Source organism: Aricia agestis, chromosome 12 (genome assembly GCF_905147365.1).
Source record: "Aricia agestis chromosome 12, ilAriAges1.1, whole genome shotgun sequence".
Classification (NCBI taxonomy): Eukaryota; Metazoa; Arthropoda; class Insecta; order Lepidoptera; family Lycaenidae; genus Aricia; species Aricia agestis.
The window spans coordinates 4,849,894-4,873,032 of NC_056417.1; the positions used below are offsets into that span (position 1 = coordinate 4,849,894).

Here is a 23,139-nt window from a genome sequence, read left to right on the forward strand (position 1 = left end):
GGCTACCTTCGCGCAGTATTCTGGGCATGTATCTATTCGGTGGTAAGTTTTGCAAGTTCGTGGAGGACAATGGCACCGAGCGGGACTGTACCTGCCCCGAGATCATATCGCATCACCCCAAATGTGAATGCGACCGGAAACATTTTAATAACATACTCTGGGCCACTGTCACCGTCTTTCAGGTAAGACTTGAGAGACAAATAGACGAGATACACTGTTGGTTTATTTGCGATCCCGATCGAATTTGCTTTTAGAGGGTAGTTTGCGAGCTTCTCGTTTCACTTTACGCGTTTTGTGAGCGACGTCATAATTGGATTCGTTAAAACCGGAAGCGGGAAACTCGCTCAAATGATTTGGTTATCGAGTAAACTAGTTTGAAGTTATGCATTAAAGAGCGCTCAGTACTTAGTGCATCTTGCTTGTAGCGTAGATAGAGCTGGCCCCTTTTTGCTTGTGTACTCCGGACCGCCGTCTATGTTTCCTTTCATTGAGATGTTTGTACATTAACACGACTACACCGAACTTCTACACTAACACTTATTAACGCGAACTTTGTATTTTGAGTTTCCACACCGATACTAACAATTTTGTACAACGTTGAGGCACGACACACGACGACAGCACACCTCGCTTATTATGATTTATTAAGGAATTCCGAGTACATGTTGTGGTAGCTAGCTGCGACCCTAGATTTGGTGTTTAACGTAGACGAAATATTCTAGGTTTTGACGCAGGAGGACTGGAACGTTGTATTATTCAACGGAATGGAAAAAACGAGTCATTGGGCCGCGCTATATTTCGTAGCTCTAATGACATTTGGGAATTACGTGCTATTTAACTTGCTCGTAGCTATTCTCGTCGAGGGTTTCAGTTCTGAGGTGAGCCATTATAATTTAAATGTCACTGTTGAACTTGGGGCGTAATTACTCGATGTTGTGACTGTGTAAAATATGAAAAGAACGAATCTTTATAAAACATGTTTAAGATGTAATATTCTTGTATATTTTTAAAGCAACGTTTAAACGCACATTTAAATATTACTAACCGTTAAATTAATTCAAATTAGCGAAACGAACGACGAGAAAGGGAGCAGAGGGAATTAGCTAAGTCGAAATTATCCAGTGAGTGTTTCTCTGATAACAATGAGCTTCAGTATGATGACTCTAATTCGGGATCCCATTCTAGCGACAGCTTCTCACAAGTAAGTATGAATTTAAATTTAATACTTTACCTAAAAGGGTCCATTGTTGGAATTAATTTTATCTATACAATTTTGTAACATTCGTGATGATAATTTAGGCAGTAAAATTATCGTAAAATTAAAATTAAGTGTCGTAAAAACCCTTAACACTCTGTGGACTTAACTAGAAAAAAATATTTATATTAACAATATAATGTGCTTGCTACAATTTAGATGCGTAGGAGACGCTAACGTTTCTGTAAAATATGTTTTATTCATAAAACTAACACAACGTAAAATACATTAATGTAACCATTGTTACGGTTCTTCTAAAGCAGCTTTTAAATAACTTTGCTCTATTTAGTCACCAAGTGTACAATAGTAAAGCAGAAACTATAATGTAAAACTAAATACAAAGGACTAAACTTAATGCTAGAAACATACAAACTTGGAAACTTATGGTGACGTGCTTATTACGTCATTCGACTTCGCTTCGCTTTGCTTAAGTTTTATTTGAATAATTTATGAAGGAACTAATTAACTAACTTATAAAATAACAATAACGGGTCCTAACACAGCTTTAGCATGTCCCTCGGGACCCCTGAAATCATATCAAAGGGTTTTCGTGGTTGGATACCGCTGTCGATCACAGGTGGCCCAAAGCCCAATAAAAATCTTTTGTTCAATGAGTATCTGCAGTAGTGTGCAGTCAGAATCAAAACCCACCCAACATCATAATATTATAATGGCTGATGATAATTGGAATAATTAGCAATTCAGGTCGTATTGAATGCTTTCTATGGAACAATTGTTCTTTTGTTGAAACACAAAAACGATTTTATATGTCGATAACATGTTTTTTTTCACAAAGAATGAAATAAAAAACTTCTGGAAGTCAGCTGACGATATCAGAAAGGCGAAAGATGAAAACGGACATAAAGACAAGACGCAGTCGCGTAGAAAAGTTAAGAGCAATCATCACCCCACTCTTTGCAAGGACTGTGCTCAGTCGAACAAGTGCAATCTACAAAAGGTGAGTTGGAGCTATAAGTGACAACACAGATAGAACTTATAAGAGCGAAGTTGAAGAATCCATACTAATATTGTAAAGGCGAAAGTGTCTATATGTCTGTTACCTCTTCACGCCCTAACTGAACCGATTTTAATGAAATTTAGAATGGAAGTAGTTAAGAGTCCCGGGAAATTACATAGGATATAATAGTTCCCGAGCCATAATGAATTTTGGCGCAACGGAGTAGCGGGAGTCACCTAGTATGTAATTTTGAATTCCATAAAATAGATTTGAATTTTTGAATATTTATTATGAATGGAAATTTTACAAATACTTGTGGACTAACGACGTACTCGTATTTGGTTTTTTTTCTGCAAATATAATTATTTCTTTAATGAAGTATGAAATTCGTCGTCATTAAAACAAGTTTGTCTCTACAATGCGTCAATACAATATTACTTTTTTAGGAATCAAAAATGCTAGCGTCAAACACAGGAGTGACAGAGAATAGTACAGTGGTTCCCATGATAACCACCACCGCTGCTACACCTCAGGATTCACCATCGACAACCCTGGAACCGGGAACCACATTCAAGGACTTCAATATGGCTTTGACTCTGGAAAGATCGACTATGTTATCCAGCTTAGATTCCATTGATAGGACATCGGTAAGTGACAAGTTTTTAAATAAAACCTTCTTTAGGGCGTGTTACTTTTTTGGGATGGGTAAATGTTAGACATTTGACATGATTGGAAATTCGTAAGACAGAGTAGACCTAGACTGCAGACGTCACGTAAGAGAGAAACTAATATTATAACCAATTTCTACCGCTCGGTCAAAGTGTATGCCTGTTCTGTTGTTACATTTTTACATCCGCCGGCACTCCCAGAGTGCAACCCGGTTTTGGAGCGTTTACCTTAAACGGAACAATTTTCTTTCCATTTAAAATGTGATTCATCTAAACATCGAAATTCAATTTCAAAGGGCCAAATCCCATTTTATCTTCCAACCACTATTACGAAGTAACGTTAAAATAATACAACCTTTTTCCGTCTCCCCTTGTTTGCATTTATATTCACTTATGTCGCGACGCTTGTATCATCTTGATTTTCCAAGTGAAGCATCGCGCAAATTAAATTTACATTCTTATTATTTCCTTGTAGTTATAATGAGAGCGATTGTTTCGCGTTGCGTTGCTACGTCGCATTTTAACATTTGTACATAATATCTTGTATATAAAAATGGATTTCAATTGTGTTAGTAACGCTATAACTCGATAACGGCTGAACGGATTGGGCTGATTTTAGTCTTGAAATATTTGTAGAAGTCCAGGGAAGGTTTTAAAGTGACACGAAGTTCACCGGGTCAGCTAGTCTTCTTATATATAAAAATGGATTATCAAATGTGTTATTTGATAATCCATTCAGTCAGGGAAGGTTTTAAAGTGACACGAAGTTCACCGGGTCAGCTAGTCTTCTTATATATAAAAATGGATTTTCAAATGTGTTAGTCGCGCTAAAACTTGGAAACGGCTGAACGGATTGGGCTGATTTTAGTCTTAAAATATTCGTAGAAGTCCAGGAAAGGTTTTAAAGTGACACGAAGTTCACCGGGACAGCTAGTCTTATATATAAAAATGGATTTTCAAATGTGTTAGTCGCGCTAAAACTCGAAAACGACTGGACGGATTGGGCTGATTTTAGTCTTATAATATTCGTAGAAGTCCAGGGAAGGTTTTAAAGTGACACAAGTTCACCGGGACAGCTAGTTATATATAAAAATGGATTTTCAATTGTGTTAGTAACGCTATAACTCGATAACGGCTGAATCGATTCTGCTAATTTTAGTCTTAAAATAATCCTTGAAGTTCAGGGACGGTTTTTAAGTGACACGAAGTTCACCAGGACAGGTAGTTATATATAAAAATGGATTTCCAATTTTGTTAGTAACGCTATAACTCAATAACGGCTGAACCGATTCTGCTAATTTTAGTCTTAAAATAATCCTTGAAGGTTTTAAAGTGACACAAAGTTCACCGGGACAGCTAGTTTGTACTGTATATATATTATTAACTAGCTGTTGCTCGCGACTTCGTCCGCATCAAAATTATAATATAATAGCAAAAATGATTTCCCTCTTTCAAGGTTTTCTTACCCAAAGGGTATGTTATAACGGAACGCTGTCGCCGTCTTGTAATGTCGTACGTGCGTCGCATGAAATTGTTCACTATACAGCTATCATACTGTTGTTATTCTGTTGCGACGATGCAACGAAATGAAGAGACTTGTATTGAGTTTGTTTATGTTGTATCTTATCACTAGCTGTTATTGTTAGAGGTTTTTGAAAATAATAAATAATTATTATCATTCTGAAGAGATATTTATATTACTGTTTTTTTCCAGTGTACAAGCATTCCCGGGCTCCTAAAGCCACCGAACAGTTACACCTTAACGCTGCATTCGGCGGCTGCGCAACTGCGGTCGGAGAAAGCGAGGCTCCCACCGATGACCCTAGCCCCACCACCAGTTACGTTAGCGCCACCACCCACCAGGTCCACGTCTCCTGGTACCGCCACTCCCGCCACCCCAAGGTCGCTACCGTCACCGATGCTGCCGGAGAAGAATCTCCAAGTTACCATCGCCAAGGAAGACAACTTGAACGTCAGCGAAAAGTCCAGCCTCATCAGTTCGCAGAAGTAAGTGGTTATAGTTTTTAGGGTTCCGTACCCAAAGGGTAAAACGGGCCCCTATTACTGAGACTTCGATGTCTGTCCGTCTGTCTTTCTGTTTCCAGGCTGTAACTGAAGAACGGTGATACCTAGAGAGTTGAAATTTTCACAAATTGTGTATATCTGTTGCCGCTATAACAACAAATACTAAAAATAAAATAAAGTTATTATTTAAGAGGGGCTCCCATACAACATACATGATTTTTTTGGCTTTTTTTGCTCGTAATCCATAATGGCAACAGGTTAGGTACTTGAAATATATACAAAATCTTTAAATATATATTATGTAATTTAATATTTAATAATAAAATCAAAATAAATTAAATAATTAAATAAAATAAAATAAATATTAAATTAATTTCATACAAAAAACACAAATTTTTCGCTTTGTAACGGTACGGAACCCTTCGTGCGCGAGCCCGACTCGCACTTGGCTGATTATTTCTTTAATAATAATCCACACATTGTAGGTAAGTATGTTTAGCTAATCAGAGTCCTTTATAACGTTAGATGGCTAACGTATCTTCACAAACGACCCCATGGTCGTTTGTGAAGGTACCGACGGGAATGGATCGAGAGAATTGGAATTTGGAAGACTCTGGGAGAGGCCTTTGCCCAGCAGTGGGACAGCCTAGGCGCTTAAAAAAATCCATACGATCGTTATAAATGGGAAAGGGTGTCTGTCAGTTACCACTTTAAGCCAACGCTAACTGATTTTAATGTTTAGTATACAGATACTGAGTCCCAAAAGAGGACGTAATATATAAATATATATATTATATAAATAAAATATATTATTATTATTATTATTGGCCCACTGTGTCCCACTGCTGGGCAAAGGCCTCCCCTCTTTTCTTCCACAAATAAAATATATATATATATATATATATATATATATTATATAAATATATAATATATAGGATAGCATAGGCTCTTAAAAAAACTATCCAGACTGATACGAAAGTGTTTCTGTCTATTACCTCTTCAAGCTTAAGCCACTTAAAGTTTGGTATAAAGGACATTAGTTTATCTATGAAAAATGCTTGGTTCGTGGGCGATAAACAATGTCCGAACCAACGAACTTGTAGGTAACATAATATAGTTAAATACAAAAAAAATCGTTATAAAGTCAAAATAACTTACATTGATGTCTTTAAAAACTTTATTATGGCAATGAAAAGGCCACTTAACATACAAAATGTTGCAGCTTTTTTACTGAAATGTCCAATTACTGGCATAAATAGCGTCAAAGCAGCAATCAGCGTGAATAAAAACATCAAACTATTTAATTAATGAATTTCATTTCGTTTCCACTAATTATACTGAAATATAATTGAAAATTCAATGAAAATACGGTATTGGATGTTTATTTATTAACCTGGCTATTTGTATTTTAGGAGAACTGTTTTAATAAACAATAGCTCATTTCGAGTTTCCATATTTGGTCTACTTTATTATTAATGGCATTTATTATCATTTCTAAAGAAGCACGTTTATTTCCTTGTATCTGAAATTCCACAATATGTTTGTTCTATTACACCCTCAGTCTCTTCATTGATTGTCTATATTATGTATCGATTAAGAATTAAGAAATTACTGATTTCGATAAAACAATAAATCACAATTGGCACTAATTTAAAGCAGAGCACATAAAAAGACGAAATCTACTTTTATCATGTTTTTATCTCAATAAATGTAAGGTTCCCGTTAGATACTGTTTTACATAATATATTTAAGAGCCGTATGTAACGTCTATAAAAATTATAATTTAAATAACAAGGCACAGATTGTCATACACATTTTATGTAAAATTTTGTGACTCGTTTCGCCGTTTGTACCGTAGTTAAAATAACCAATGTTTATAGGCTCTTTAAGTCAAATAAGAAAAAGATTAATCAAACACACAATGACGCCATAATGGTTGAGCTGGGAGATTATTTCTATGGAGATCGTAAGTCGTGTACGTAAATAATAAAGTAGGAGGATCCAATTTCCTCTTTCTTTTGCCGGTAATAAATCTACGTTAAGCTTTTTTCATGAAAAAGGAAAATATCACCTGATTGTACTACGTGCGGACGCACGGCATAGGATGCTCTTTGTGGAAACTTTACTTGTAATAATAATAGATGAACATTAATTATTATTATTAGTACATAAGGCCATGATGTATAGGAGTATAATAATAATAATAATATCTATGGACGCTTCACACCACGTCAGTCTGGCCCCGTGGTAAGTACCTGAAGGACGTGTGTTACGGGTACCAGACAACGGAAATATAAAAAATATTATGATCTCTGAGATGTTTCTTAGAGACCATACTTTATGTTTTATGTTGCAACAAGAAATTTCCTATGCGTCTTATCTGAAACTCAAAAAATCTCTTTACTTTTTTCTAAATTGATTGAACAGTTTAAAGCGTTACAAAGTGACAGATAGACTCTCATTAACATTTTCACCTTAAGTAGCCAGTACACAGTGGCCCGCGATGGCCCACTGCAGGCCACGCCATTAAACCTACACAATGGCGATGGCTTGTAGTGGGCCAGCATGGGCCATTGTGTACTGGCAGCTTAATGTGATGTTAATTTACCGAATCGCCTGTATATTTTGAAGAGAAGAATCCATTGTGAAGAATGAAGAGACACATTTATAGAGCAAATAAATTATATCACAGGAGTCTCACAATTGTGACGCCGACTACGAACGGCGATGACAAGTGCAAGGTCCAACGTGGCTACAGCTGGAGACTTTCACGGCCTAGTCTGAGAAAGAAGAAGCAGAGGACTGGATCAGACTCTGACGCCGTGATTCTCAACAATGGCAGAGACCATATCGCTTGTAATGGTAAGTTTTGCTCCTCTACTTTACCCGTAAAAAATACTCCATGTGGGGGTTGTCAGACAACTGAATTTAATATATTAAATAAAGATAACAGATGTTTAGCATGATGCAAACAATTTTATTTTAGTTTATAAATCTTATTTAATGATTTAAATACGACGATATAAAGATGTTATTCCATCTGTAAAATCGGCAAATTTGCTTAAATTGTCGAATAACTAACCTGTATTATTTTAAACAATCTAATGACGCATTCATTTTTGGCTTATTGTTCATGATTGGAATAATAAATGATTTTGAATTATTATCATAAAGCTTTTATATCTGAATTAGTGTTTTGAATCAACGATTCACATCACAACCAAACGCTGGACAAATATTTATCCGACGCTAATTCGTGATTAAATTAAATGCTCTACAGCTCATCAAACAAATTAATGAGCTCTTCGCAAATAATTATGTATTTCCATATCCAGATAACACATTCAGATATAAGCAAATAATGCCGATTCACAGTTTAGTAAATCTGACCAGTTAAATCTGACAGGAGCTGTTTTATCTGACCAAACAATGCATCTAAATATCCGATTTAATCTGATTTAAGTCCGTTGTATACTAATTCTGACTAGTCTAGTCCGATCATGTTTACAATTAGAATATGTAGGAGCCAGACCATTTATCAAATGGCCCCTAATGTTCCAAGTTCAGTAGTTTAATGTGAATTCATAGTAATTGGTCCAGGAAATTTAGTAGCTTTGCAATAAGTTTCTAATGTTATGTTGGTAGAATTATGTGGCCATCGAAATACAATACTAAAGAAACGTAACAAAATAAAAAAAACTACAAAAAGGTTACTGCGGCAGCCTACGGATAGCCAACAATGCGTGGCAATTGTTCATCAGTTTTAGTTCATAATAATTTTGAATACGATATATAAGCCACGAAGACAGTCAACCAATACAGGTCGTTGTAAAATACCCCGGGGAACAAACATTTCGTTATCAAAGTATCAGCCTTTCGTTGTCATTGCTATATTTTTGTATGCATTAAAGGAACCAAAATCATAATTATACATGTATAAGTAACGTTTCTTTAGTATCGTATTTCGACCATGGCATAGTTTATCGAGCGTTTCGAGACTTAATCGGGACATGGAACCTAATATCCCAAAACCGCGCCAAATTTTCCGCAGTAAAAACCGTGAAGCCAAATCAAAGTTGTAAAATTATATTTTGACGACGATCCCTCGTTAGGGGTCTTCCATAAAGTATGTCACACGTAAAGGGTCGACGAAGTGTTAAATTGTATGACACGGGGTGGGTCCTAAGTTTTGTGTCATCATCTATTTCAAATCTCATAAATTGAATCGCAAAATTTTATATTTTGAGGTGGTTTTATTTTTTTGACGTAAAATTACAATTTGTGACTACTAGCGCACTGGAAGAAAGGGTTTCACAAACGTGACCTGTAACTAGGAGGGGGACATAAAAATTATAAAAATCATGTGACGTACTCTATGAATTATCCCTTCCTATGACATAAACATTTACGGCTTGTTTAAGGTTCTAATCTGCGTAAAAACGAGCTGCTGCTATCGTCTTCTATCGTGATCAAGAACGACACACAGTCTGAACTGAACAACCGGTCGAAGTCTCAGCTTCCCCCTCCGAGAGTGTTGGCGCCACCTGCTAGACGAGTTTCAGCACATACGACGCCAATACTGCCAGATGTAAGATTGTTTTATTGATCGTGTGAACCAAAAGGCTTCATCTACGTTGGACCATGATTACCACCAAGATTACGAAGTTGTCTATTGCATCACATACAAGCGATCTTGGGCAATCATAGACGAATATTAATTTCTACTCGTTTGTTTTCGCTTTTATCATTGACCAACGTAGAGAAGACGAACTATTGAGATGAAAGAGTACGTCCTTTAACCAAGACGTTTTCTTTATAGCTTCTGTATAGAATCGCCGTTCAAAATATATGGAATTGACATAAGACGAGTCGAACGTCCACTTAATATTAACGAACACTTAATTCAATTCCGTACATTTTAATGAATGAGAGAAATATACGTTTTCATTTCACAAAGCATCGAAAAAGATCCGAATATAAAATCCATGTAACTTTATCTCAAGAAGGAATAATTTTAATTAATTTCATTATAAGTTATTCGGAACAATTGGAACGTTATACTTTGTTACTTTATATAATGATCCTAAACCCTTCTCTTGAAACAAAGTCATGCGTGGGAGGTTTTAATGAGATGGTGTCGGGATTAATTAAGTTAATGAAAAGATAAAATGATCATTCAGGTGTCGTGGAAGGCTCCAGAGGCGGGGTTTTCGTCGGACTCAACTGTCAGATTAGACGCCGTCAAAACATCCACCCACAGACTATCCCTGACCAACGACTATTTGACAGGTATACTTTTTTTTTCAATTTAATCTACCCTATGTAATATAATAAAGAGCTGATTGGTTTTTTGAAGTTTGTTTTTTTTTTATTTGTAAGAGGTAATCTCTAAGACTACTGGTCCGATTGCAAATATTTTAACACCAATAGAAAGTTGGTGTATTCCTGAGTGACAAAGGCTATATATTTTATTTATAAAAAGTTCTTTTCTTTTTTAAAATGCCACGCGGACGAAGCCGCGGGCAAAATCTAGTAGCATAGATCGGAGCAGATGGCAGTACTAGCACATATAGTAATTGATCGTCATAATATCAAAATATTGATTGTAACGCTATCAAACGTGGAACAAAACTTTTTGCTTTCTGAATTCTGTCTATGCTAGTGCTGCCTCTAAAGCTCGCGTGAATACATTGCTATCTACTGCAAAATTCCTTTGCAATAGCAATATTTTTACGCTAGAAGAATTGTAAAGGGATTTTTTAACATTTTAAAGGAATTATATTATATAGCTTTCAGAGTTTCTGAGAAATCGTTAAGCCCTTGTTTGTTGTATCTGACTTACTAGAAAATGTAATAATTAATGTCTCGATAATGTTAGGATTAAGTTTCGCGATATATTGCCTAATTTTATGTATTAATATTACTAGCTTTTTGACTGAGCTTTGCTCGGTATCGATAAAACACGAATAAAATAACATTTTCTAAAAATGATTCCTAGCTAGATCGATTTATCGCCCCCGAAACTGAAATACTAAATTTCATGAAAATCGTTGGAGCCGATTCCGAGATTCCAATTATACAATGTGTCCCGACATCGGTGTCCGATCCTTTAATGTCATGATCTCTGGCATATTTTATCGACAAATTGGCCCTCAATTTTTTTTTCTGTCTCACGGTTGTAAAATGGCAGCAATTTTAGTTTTTCTTGGACTTTCACACTAATCTCACGTAAATATCCTATGAAGATAAAAATGGTCTCATTATCAAATGAGATACTCTGACGCCTACGCTTACACAGGCAAAATGTGATAAATTTCGTGAAATTAAATATAGAAAAACCGAAGTTTAAGGAAAAAAATGTCTATTTTTTAATTAATGGCTTTTTGTAAAAAATCTAGCACATTAAACTGGTTCTTTTTTATTTTAAAAAGAGAGAGGAGGTTTTTATCTTAAATAAATTCTTTACTTCAATGCTCTAAGTCAGATAGTTTAGAAGTTATAACGATTTTCCTTTGAAGTATAGGTCAGATTAGTATGAAGCCAGAGAAAATTATTTTTTTTCAAAAGTTAGAAAAAATAAATATTTGAAAGCCAATTTGTCACTAAAATATGCCATAAATCATGAGTTTGATTTTTTTTCTCCAACTTTTGAAAAAAAAAATTCTCTGATCTCCATAGATCATGACATTAAAGGATACATTGTATATAAAGATATTAGATAAGATTAGCTTGTGCTTTTTAAAATATCAGTTATTATCATAAAGTTAATATACCTAGCGGAATAGAGAAAAAAAGCCCTGCAAGAGAGATGTCACTATCAGTAACACTTGCGTGGTAAAAACGGACGTGTGATACATGACAGCAGCACTCTTTTTTGACGTCCAGTCGGCACGTGCCGCGCGTTGACAATTTAATCTCATAGAATTCATGTTCACTCATGCTTGTGTAAGTGTATACGTACACATATTTTTCACACAGATGAAAACCAATTTTCGTTTCGTTTGACAGCTCGATATTGTTGCTCTATTCCGCTAGGTATATTAACTTTATGGTTATTATTATTATGTTTTAGTTTAGTCGTACGCACTACAGCAATAATATTATCCTACACAAAAAAGGTCCACAAAACAAATCAAGTTGCCAACAAAAAACTAAACCTCAAAGAGGGTTCTAATATTTTTATGTTGGCAGTAACAACTGTTTCCGAGGTGAAGGCGAGCAACCTGTCCGGGGGGCCGGCCCCTCCCCCGGCCTCCCTGCCCCCCCTGCAGCCCCGGACCAACAACCAGGCCCTGCCACTTATCAAACAGATCAATGAAGAGGTACGGCCCATAAATTTTAAATATCGAACCCCACGTCATTGTCATCTCGTCTCGCCATTTTGAAATTATATCTTTGTTGCTCATTCATCTTTTATTTCTTCGTTTATCATCAATATATAATATATTATTAATTATTCATTATAGTTATATAGATTCATTATTGTTATTACGTTTCCTTTCTTATTAATGAGTTTATCTGATAATAATACAAAGTGCTATTAATATATTATATAAACGTTAGACACTCATAATATGACAAAATATCTAGGTCTACACATGTTTACGATATAAATATACAGCTTACTTAGACGCTAAAGTCTAGACCTGATATTATTATGACAAACAGTAATAAGTACTAACCATAAAGTTTATATTAACTTATTAACCTAGCGGAATAGAGAAACAAAGGCCTGAGCAAGAGAGATGTCACTATCAGTAACACTGCATGGTAAAAAGAGACGTGTGATACATGACAGCAGCACTCTTTTTTTGACGTCCAGTCGGCACGTTGACAATTTAATCTCATAGAAATCATGTTCAATCATGCTTGTGCAAGTGTATACGTACACATATTTTTACATACAGATGAAATCAATTTCGGTTTCGTTTGACAGCTCGAGATTGCTGCTCTATTCCGCTAGGTATATTAACTTTATGGTATTAACATACTTTATCTTAAAAAAGCCCATTCGCGGCAGGACTGCACGGCAGTCCTGCCGTGTATGGGCCTCACTGATTGGTTCACACTCGGTGTTGCCGGCCGGAAACACCGATTGTGAACCAATCAGGCCCTTTAATTGTCATACTACATGGCTTTGGATTGGCAGTTTGATATAAGGCATCCGATTATGGCAGTTTTGAAGATGTTATGACTTTTTATACATATCATGAATATTGTCAACGACTATTACATCGTAATCGTATCGGAGCTTGGTCGAATACTTTTCCGACGACATAAATAATATTCTTATTACGCAAACTTACCATTGAAGACGTTATAAGATAAGCTGGGTAACTAACAATTTGAAAACGGTCGTTTTGCATAAATAGAGGTTTTAAGACTTAGCTACAAGGTTTTTTCAAATTCTAAAGGAAAAAATTAGTAAGTAATTGCTCTTATATTGTAAAATGTCAGTTACCTACTTCATCCTTGTCTTCAATTTTAAGCACGTTATAACAATAAACTAATCAAAATCTACTTTCAGGTGGCAAACAACAACGTCTGTATATTTTCGCCGCGGTTCGACCGGCGACAGTTCCGGTTCAAGGACCTGTTTAGGTTCATGGAACCGACTGGGTGTCTCAAGGAAAAGGAGGACTACTCCCTCTATATATTCGCCCCGGATAACAAGTAAGGCGTGAACTATAAATAAGAAAAAAGTGCCTATTTTCCCTCTTAATTTATTCGAGAGAGATCTCGAATAAGAACTGTGAAATAAACCGGGTTTCTACGACTGATATTATCAATTTCATAAAAGTAAATATACCTACTAAAAGAAATTGGTTTTGTGTATCAATTTGATAGAAAGCAATCAAATACTTTTAAGATATTTTTGGTGTAAAAAAAGTTAATCAAACTATTATATTGCTCTAAATTCACAGATAAAATATTCTTTGTTTATTACAAACAAGTACTTAAAAAAGTGTTTGCGTAAATAACAATCATTTTAAAAATACTTTTTTAATATTCTCGTTTCATAAATAGAATTTTCTTTGTTACGTGATTAAGATCTGTCTAGCTGGTATATTATTGGAATACACTGGAATACAAAAGTACAAAAACGAATTTATTTTTGTAAATCAAATTCTAAAACAATAATTGCCGAGTTGAACAAAAAATGAACGTTACAAAGTAAACTGTTTGCAATAATAAATGAAGTTTATTCAGAAATTCCCAAACATGTCGTGTGAATTATTAATAAGCATTCGAGAATAAAACACACGTTTAATATTCCCGGACCGCATCTGGCGATTGTGATAATTATTGTAGACTGGAACTCGAATTTCGAATTATATTCGCATATAGGGTTCCGTACCCAGAGAGTAAAAACGCTGATACTAAGACTTCGCTGTCTATCCCTAGAATGTATCTCGAGAACCGCGATAGATAGTTAAACTATTATAAAATATTTCTATTAACATTATAATATTAATAAATACTTAAAACAAAAATAAAATAAATATTTAATTTAAGCGGGGCTTCCTTACAAATAACGTCGTGTTTTATACGTGGGAGAGCCATGCTTCGGCACGAATGGGCCGGCTCGACCGGAGAAATACCACGTTCTCACAGAAAACCGGCGTGAAACAGCGCTTGCGCTGTGTTTCGCCGAGTGAGTGAGTTTACCGGAGGCCCAATTCCCTTCCCTATCCTCCCTATTCCCTTCCCTTCCCATCCCTACCCTCCCCTATTACCCTATTCCCTCTTAAAAGGCCGGCAACGCACCTGCAGCTCTTCTGATGCTGCGAGTGTCCATGGGCGACGAAAGTTGCTTTCCATCAGGTGACCCGTTTGCTCGTGCCCCCTTCTTTCATAAAAAAAAAAGTTGCACGATATCAGTAAAAGGTACGGAACCCTTCATGCGCGAGTCCGACTCGTACTTTTCGAATTTTATGATTCGTAAAAATTCTATAATAAAATGAAATATTATAGCGACGTGAATTGAAAGGAAATAGTAATGGATAATAACATTTTACAACGAAATAAAACTACATTGTTTTGAAACTTTCTATCTCAATAATAAATCGTGATGAGATCACTTACAGTTATTGGTTTCATAAAATCGTATTGATATCTTTATTACATCTATTAATATAATATTATTTTTTTTTCATAATTCTTTATTCACAAGAATGCAGTACAAAGATAGTATTAAAGTCATAACAAAAGATTCTGTACATTCTACCATAACAATGGTGTGTGAATTTAAATACATGCATTTAAAAAGAAAAATAGAAAATACAATTATTTGAGTTGCTATTAAGTTCATATACAATGTCAATTTAATGTCAAATATAATAAAAAAGATGTCACAATAATTAATAAATAATAAATAAATTACACAATTTCATTTATACACATAAATCATAACTTAATAATAATTAGTCCAATCAATCCTATAAATTATATTAATCTTTTGTGCGCAAAATATTCATTCATATTATAAAAACATTTTTCTATTAGCCATAATCCATAATGTTAAATTTATTTTAAATGCTTTGAAAAGCAAGTTCTTAAATTCGTCTGGTAAAAAATTGTAAATTTTTATAATCTGTACAAATGCGTTGTCCTTATATATATTTAAGTTACATAACGGAAAATGGATTTTAAATTTATGCCTTTCGTTTTTTCGTCCTAAATCCGATTTGAGTGGGAAATATTCAGGGTGTAACTTTACAAAAATACATGCTTCCTTTATATACATGCTAGTGAGGGGCAGTATCTTAAACTTTTTGAACAGCGGCTTACAACTCTCTAGAAAACCTGCTCCAGCAATTGCTCTAACACATTTTTTTTGTAAGCGGAACGCTTTATCAATATCTGTAGAATTTTCCCACAATATAAGCCCATATGATAGTACCGATGACACATATCCATGGTAAGCACTCAGGGCTGCTTCTGTACCTACTGTCTGCCGTAATCTTTTAAGGGCGTAAACGAACCTATCTAGCTTTGTGCATACATATTCTACTTGTTTTTCCAGTTGCAGTATTTGTCCAACATAACGCCTAGAAATTTAGTAGAGTTAACTTCCTCAATTTTTATGTCCTTATAATAAATATTTATGTCAAATTTTCGTCTATTGTAATTTTGAAATTGTATTAGATGTGTCTACTTATATTTATTTTCAAATTATTATTACTAAGCCATGTCAGTACTTTATCAAGATTTTCGTTAATATTATTTTCATAGTTTTCAATATCATCGCATTTTATGATAAGTGTTGTATCGTCAACAAATAAAATTTTCTTGTCTGTAGTTACATGTGGAAGATCATTAATGTACAGTAAAAAAAGATATGGGCCTAGAACACTGCCTTGTGGTACGCCACATTCGATAAGTTGAAGGTTCGACCGATTCGTAATCTTTTTGCCATCACATATTTTACTAATTTCGACGCATTGAAACCGGTTAGATAAATAGCTCTTTATCCACCTTTTTACTATTCCTCTAATTCCGTACTTTTGTAATTTGTAAAGAAGTAACTTTTAACTACACAAAGCAATGCATTTATCGTGCGAAAAACGTACATTTTGCCGCAGTAAAATCTATCCTATGGGATTTAATAGTTTAAATCCCATAATATTTTGATGCATGGAAAAATATTATGTTCAGTTGTTTAAGGCCCTGTATTCCCAAAAACGGACGATTTTCAAGATTTAAAAGTGACAGTAGACACAAAAATATAGTAATTTAAATTCTGAAAAAAATATATGTGTTAGTTAAGGATCTAACACAGTGGAATTTATATTCCATTACACAATATCATGAACTTCACTCGATAGAAAAAAAATCCCAAACTTACCTCTTTTTTTAACGAATTTTCCATACTATGTCCAAATTATTTGGAATTTTCAGATAATTTTTGCACTGAATTAAAGACAAAGAATATATCTAGGGCAATTCGTTCTTTTGACTCGATTTAATTGATGTATAAAAAAACGACGATCAAAAAACTATAAAATAGCAAAGGTTCGGCTGGTACGCTTTCAGTCACACACTTTGCGCCTGCTTTTTTTCCTTTTTTCAGAATTTAAATTACTATATTTTTGTGTCTACTGTCACTTTTAAATCTTGAAAATCGTCCGTTTTTGGGAATACAGGGCCTTAAGAGTGATAAGAATACACTTTATATTACTAGGCTTTCAGTCACACACTTTGCGCCTGCTTTTTTCCTTTTTTCAGAATTTAAATTACTATATTTTTGTGTCTACTGTCACTTTTAAATCTTGAAAATCGTCCGTTTTTGGGAATACAGGGCCTTAAGAGTGATAAGAATACACTTTATATTACTAGCATGAATTGATAGAAGTATTTTAGAAGTTTGCTTGAGTTAAATAATATCAATAAAGAAGTGTCACCGTTTTATGTTCTGTACACAGATAACATTCATTAAATAAAGATTTTTACATAAACTACATACTTTTTCTGTTAAATTCTTCATTAAATTAAAGTTGAATACTAATTAAATATATCTGAATGCGGCTGTAACCCGTAAGATGTTCATCATACCTAAAAGTTTTAAACCATAGAAGCATTGTGTGCTTCGATAGCTCGGTTCCCATATACCTTTGTATTATATAATATAAACAATGCAATAAACAATTTAATTCTAATTTGATTTATATTTTAACTAACATAAGAGTAAGGACTTAATCTGTGGATGAAAATGTTAAATTAATTAATTGAATAACTCTTAGGATGCGTCGTCTCTGCACATGGATGGTGACTCGCAACGCGTTCGACAACATCGTGCTGCTGTTTATCGCCCTCAACTGCATCACGCTGGCGATGGAGCGACCCAACATACCGCCTGACTCCAAGGAGCGGGCATTCCTGTCTAGCGCGAATTATGTCTTCACTGTAGTGTTCGCTGTGGAGATGTTTATTAAGGTTGGTTTTTCATTCAATATTTTAATAACACTAATTATAATGTTTACGTGCATTACATCCCTAAGGGCCTGTTTCACCACTTCCTGATAAGGCTATCCACCAATTAACTTGACAGATCAAGTATGGAGAATCTGTCAAGAAAGTTGTGAATAGTCTATTAGGCACTTTATAAGAAAGTGGTGAAACAGGCCCTAAATGTAATTTATAATACCTAGATGATACTGATTATAATATCTTTGAACCCTTCGTATTACATCAGTTTGGCTACGTGGTAAATACGCGAAGGACTTGTGACGTAATATTGTAGTACCTTACTATAAATTAGAAAGTTTTAAAGACACATGATATACTTTAAAAGACTCAGATTAATTTATAATTTTTTGTATATACCTTGAAATAAGTATTTTTCTGTCTCGAAATAAAACATCAAAGTTTACCTGTGACGTGTGGTGACTGGTGCGGTGTAACCTCAGGTGTAACGTACCAAAACACACACACTCGGTACGGTTGGTTTCACATGATGTGAAACCTCACACATTCGTCCGCACCGTACGCGCCGCATTTTTTTTTATGAAATAAGGGGGCAAACGAGCAAACGGGTCACCTGATGGAAAGCAACTTCCGTCGCCCATGGACACTCGCAGCATCAGAAGAGCTGCAGGTGCGTTGCCGGCCTTTAAGAGGGAATAGGGTAATAGGGGAGGGTAGGGAAGGGAAGGGAATAAGGTAGAGGATTGGGCCTCCGGTAAACTCACTCACTCGGCGAAACACAGCGCAAGCGCTGTTTCACGCCGGTTTTTTGTGAGAACGTGGTATTTCTCCGGTCGGGCCGGCCCATTCGTGCCGAAGCATGGCTCTCCCACGTATATTTCGTATACTTAAAGCTGAACGCACATTAGTCAGCACCGTACGCGTCGAACGCACCGCATAGTACAAGAAACGCGGCGTGTACGGTGCGGTGCGGACGAATGTGCGAGGTTTCACATCATTTCAAACAACGAATTCTAAAATGCAGCGAGTAAATTTTAAAACTTAAATTATTAATAAATCGTACTTGAATAATAATCCAAGCATACGAAAATATATTCACATCATATCTAATTCAGAACCAATTTTATATTTTTAAACTTTATAAGTTTAATAGACTCTTTAGTCTTTACATAAAGTTATAAGACCGTTTCTAGTATAAGGATTAAACATATTATTTGTGTAACATCTTACTTTATACGTCATATCTTTACGACTGTCCCCACTATGTACTTGGTGAATTAGTGCCACATACACTTTATTGTACCCTACGTACACTCCACCGAGTTTACGAAATACTGTTCTGTGAAATAAACCAAGCAGAACGGATACAATAAAGTGTTTTCTCACAGCTGCTATAGAAAAAGATCTATAAATTGAAAGTATACGACAAAACGTTTAGAAACGTTTGCCTATTTTTTATTAGAAAACCACAAATTCTCACTTTAGTGTTTTTAATGTAACATTGCATACGGTTACTTATTTATATTATAAAATCAACCATCTCAGGCCAAATGGTCTAAAAGTTCGATTCTTTCATTTTATTAACAGCTGTCTACTACTGCTACGCCTTGTCTACGGCCTACGACGAGCGTAAACCTTACTTTCGCTCAAGTTAAAAACAGGCTGCATCAAGCAGCAGCAGACGAAGTTTCGTCGATACACTACTGGTATTTATTATTCTATGTATTTCTATGAATGTGTCGCTAGCTTCGTCTCGCTAGCTGCGGAGGGTATTTCATAGAAGTACATAGAAACCATTATCCAGCAGTGTCGCGACGACACGTCGTCTGCAGTTGTCGCGTGTGGTCCGGTTCCAACTTGTTCCGAGTTTACTGTCTGCTACGCGGCGTAGCAAATCGTAGCAGGCTACGCCATGTCTACGGCGTAGGCCTACGAAAGCGTAGACTTTACTTCTACGCCATACATTTTTATCACAAATTTTTGACCAAAAAAACAGCCATTTAGTGCACAGTCTTTTGTTCAAATATATGAAATATAATCTATATATATAAAACTCAAAGGTGACTGACTGACTGATTGACATAGTAATCTATCAACGCATAGCCCAAACCACTGGACGGATTGGGCTGAAATTTGGCATGCAGGTAGATGTTATGACGTAAGCATCCGCTAAGAAAGGATTTCGATAAATTCCAACCCCGAGGGGTTCAAATAGGGGATGAAAGTTTGTATATAATAATACTTCTTAACGCGAGCGAAGCCGCGGGCAAATACTCGTTATCTATAAATATAAACTATCAAAGATATAAATAATAAATATAGACTTTCAAAGTTTTTTATTACATAGCTACATAGAAGTCAACTATGATATATAATAATATTATTCATGTATCATTATTTACTGTCTATCATTTCCATTGAATAACCATGACCATACTGAGTAAATTAAACATATTTTACTGTTTTTTTTATACCAAACTGTCGTGGAAAATTATATTCAAGGCACGTATTTCTAGCCAACTGTACTAACTTGTAACTGCTTGTAGGTGGTAGCATCTGGCATGTTTTACGGGCCCGAAGCTTACTTCACCTCGGGGTGGAACATCATGGACGGCTCGCTGGTCATCATATCCATTATCGATCTCCTCATGTCGCTGGTCTCTGAGAGTAGTCCAAGGATCTTCGGGATTTTGAGGGTAAGTACAAACTATAGGGCGATTTGCTAATCTACCTTAACCATGTGTACGGAGAAACTAATGATTATATTTTTAATTCAGAAATAACTGTAGCCCTACTGCACGATCTCCACACTTGTAATTAGGGTAAATTCACAATTTATACACTTAAACTATCTTTACAGGGCTTACCTAATGCATTAGTAGTGTACAATCGTACGATGCTAGGCGTAGCGATGTATTTTTGAATGAGCCACTCAAATGGAATAGGCATCCCGGCCAATGTTGTTCTTGTTGAGTGAATAAGGTTCAGTTTGTAATGGGTCATTGATAATCCAACACATTGCATCGACGCGTAACGTTGCAATATTATTTGAACCTTAGTTGGCCAAAATTATGGATTTTTTAAGACGCCAAACTTTCTCGCAACGTAACTCTAAGGGCCTGTTTCACCACTTCCTGATAAGGCTATCCACCATTTAACTTGGCAAGTTAAATGGCGGATAGCCTTATCAGGCAGAATAGCCTGTTAGGCACTTTATCAGAAAGTGGTGAAACAGGCCCTTAATGTTCTGAAGTTTTTCTTAATTCGACAACTAATACAATTATATATTTTTAGGTATTCAGGCTACTGCGGTCTCTGCGACCGCTGCGAGTGATAAACAGGGCCCCAGGGTTAAAGCTCGTGGTACAGACGCTACTGTCGTCGCTCAGACCCATCGGTAACATCGTGCTTATATGCTGCACGTTCTTCATCATTTTTGGGATTCTGGGAGTACAGGTAAGTGATAAAGCGAATAAAACACATACGCAATATACTAAACACGTAAGCTCCAATTTCGGCATTGGTTCAAAGCCGAGACAAGTACACGGGATTTTTTCAGAGTACCTAAGTGTGTGCGCAGTATTTTTTTTATTTAATAAAATATAATTAAGTACATGCATTGTTTTAATCAAATAACAACAAAATGTGTTTACAGTTTGCCAACAAACATTATTTTGAAGGTAATAACGCAGAAATCGAGCTTATGACCTCCGAGTCGCGAGTTAAGTTCTAGATGTCATAACCACTAAACGCACAGAAATGTCCTAAGTATTACATTAAGCTAAGATTAAAACCTCATAAGAGTAATACTAATATTTTGAATAGAGTAACTAAATGTCCTATATCGAAATGTAAATTTCAACTAGTATTTTGCCTGACGGTTAAAGCAACACGGATCCTATCGGTTTCCTTTCATAAGTGCCAATGTGTGCACGGGCGTCCACAAACACACACAGATGTTCAATAGCGGATGGCTGAACATTGAGAAGCGTTGCTCGAAACATTTTCTAAAGCAGAATGTCCCTTTGAAAATGGTGTAGGTTTTTTTAAGTCTAAAAATACCGTTGGGGGCTGAAAGTGTGAAAAACACTATTTTAGCCCCAAAGGTGTTTGAAAAAGTTCGTTACACTAGTTTCTTACTCAATAACGATAAAAAATATATCACACGCAATAATAAAACTTTAGGCCTTATATTGTGAATGACCTAAAGTTTAGGTCGTTTCAGAAGTCAAGTGGATTTATGTCCGCAGGCGGGGTTGCCCTTTTTTATCACTTTACCATACAGGGTGTAACAAAACTAAATCATAACTTTGTCTTTAGAGTATGTATGTGTATCCTTCATATTATAGAGTTCCTTGTAAAAATAGCAGCGCTGAAAGAGATACTATTTCTTAAATTATAAATTTTCATTAAAAATGTCACTGACATAAATACAATGAAAAGTATTAAATCACTTTGTTTTGTTATACCATATCTGTATAATACTATGATACCTTCGTGGTCCAGTGGTTAAGAGCGTGGCTCTCGACTTGGAGGTCGTGGGTTCGATTCCCGCGTTGGAAACATGTTATTTCCAAGTTTGGTTAGGACAATTCAGGCTGATCACCTGATTGTCTGTTATGTAAGATGATTCATGCGTCGGATGGGCATGTAAAAAGTCGGTCCTGCGCCTGATCTCTCGCCAGTCGTGTCGGTCTTCCGTCCCACTGGGTTATGAGAGTAAAGGAATAGAGAGTACTCTTGAGTACTGCGAACACACTTGGGCACTATAAAATTACTTCTAACCTGGCTTGGTTTCAATGAAACCGGCCACCGTCACCGAAACCGGTGTGGGGGGTAATATTATTATAATAGTATGATATGTCATATCTGTCATATCAACTGAATAATATCCTCCGTCCTTCAGTCTCGAAATCTCCAATGTATAGATTTATATGGACAGGCCTCGAAAGCCGCTCGTCGCGCCGATGCGTGTCCATATAAATATATACATTGGAACGCGCCGCCGCTGATTTCGAGACTGAAGCCTTAACCCCTTAATTTATTTGTAGCTATTCAAAGGCGCGTTTTTTTACTGCGAGGGCGCCAACATAAAGAACGTGAAGAACAAGTCAGATTGCCTGGCGATTGAGGGCAACGTGTGGGTGAATAGGAAGTATAACTTTGATGACCTGGGCAAGGCTCTGATGTCGTTGTTCGTGCTGAGCTCGAGGGACGGCTGGGTCAATATCATGTATACCGGCTTGGATGCCGTTGGGGTTGATCAGCAGGTAAATTACGTAAAATACAATAATACTTATAACTCT

General features: G+C 35.7%; 1 protein-coding gene across 1 annotated transcript in view; it reads left to right on the forward strand.

Moving 5' to 3' along the window:
* Positions 1-23,139, forward strand: part of LOC121732229 (voltage-dependent T-type calcium channel subunit alpha-1G) — a 181,590-nt gene that overhangs the window by 149,816 nt on the left and 8,635 nt on the right. Inside the window, exons 18-32 of the mRNA XM_042122044.1 lie at positions 17-182; positions 723-878; positions 1,067-1,201; positions 2,052-2,213; positions 2,660-2,860; positions 4,596-4,888; positions 7,599-7,768; positions 9,328-9,494; positions 10,087-10,195; positions 12,098-12,228; positions 13,434-13,579; positions 17,650-17,842; positions 20,380-20,529; positions 21,128-21,289; positions 22,885-23,103. Of these exons, the coding sequence (XP_041977978.1) occupies positions 17-182; positions 723-878; positions 1,067-1,201; positions 2,052-2,213; positions 2,660-2,860; positions 4,596-4,888; positions 7,599-7,768; positions 9,328-9,494; positions 10,087-10,195; positions 12,098-12,228; positions 13,434-13,579; positions 17,650-17,842; positions 20,380-20,529; positions 21,128-21,289; positions 22,885-23,103 (2,560 nt within the window). The remainder of the gene's footprint in view (positions 1-16; positions 183-722; positions 879-1,066; positions 1,202-2,051; positions 2,214-2,659; positions 2,861-4,595; positions 4,889-7,598; positions 7,769-9,327; positions 9,495-10,086; positions 10,196-12,097; positions 12,229-13,433; positions 13,580-17,649; positions 17,843-20,379; positions 20,530-21,127; positions 21,290-22,884; positions 23,104-23,139) is intronic.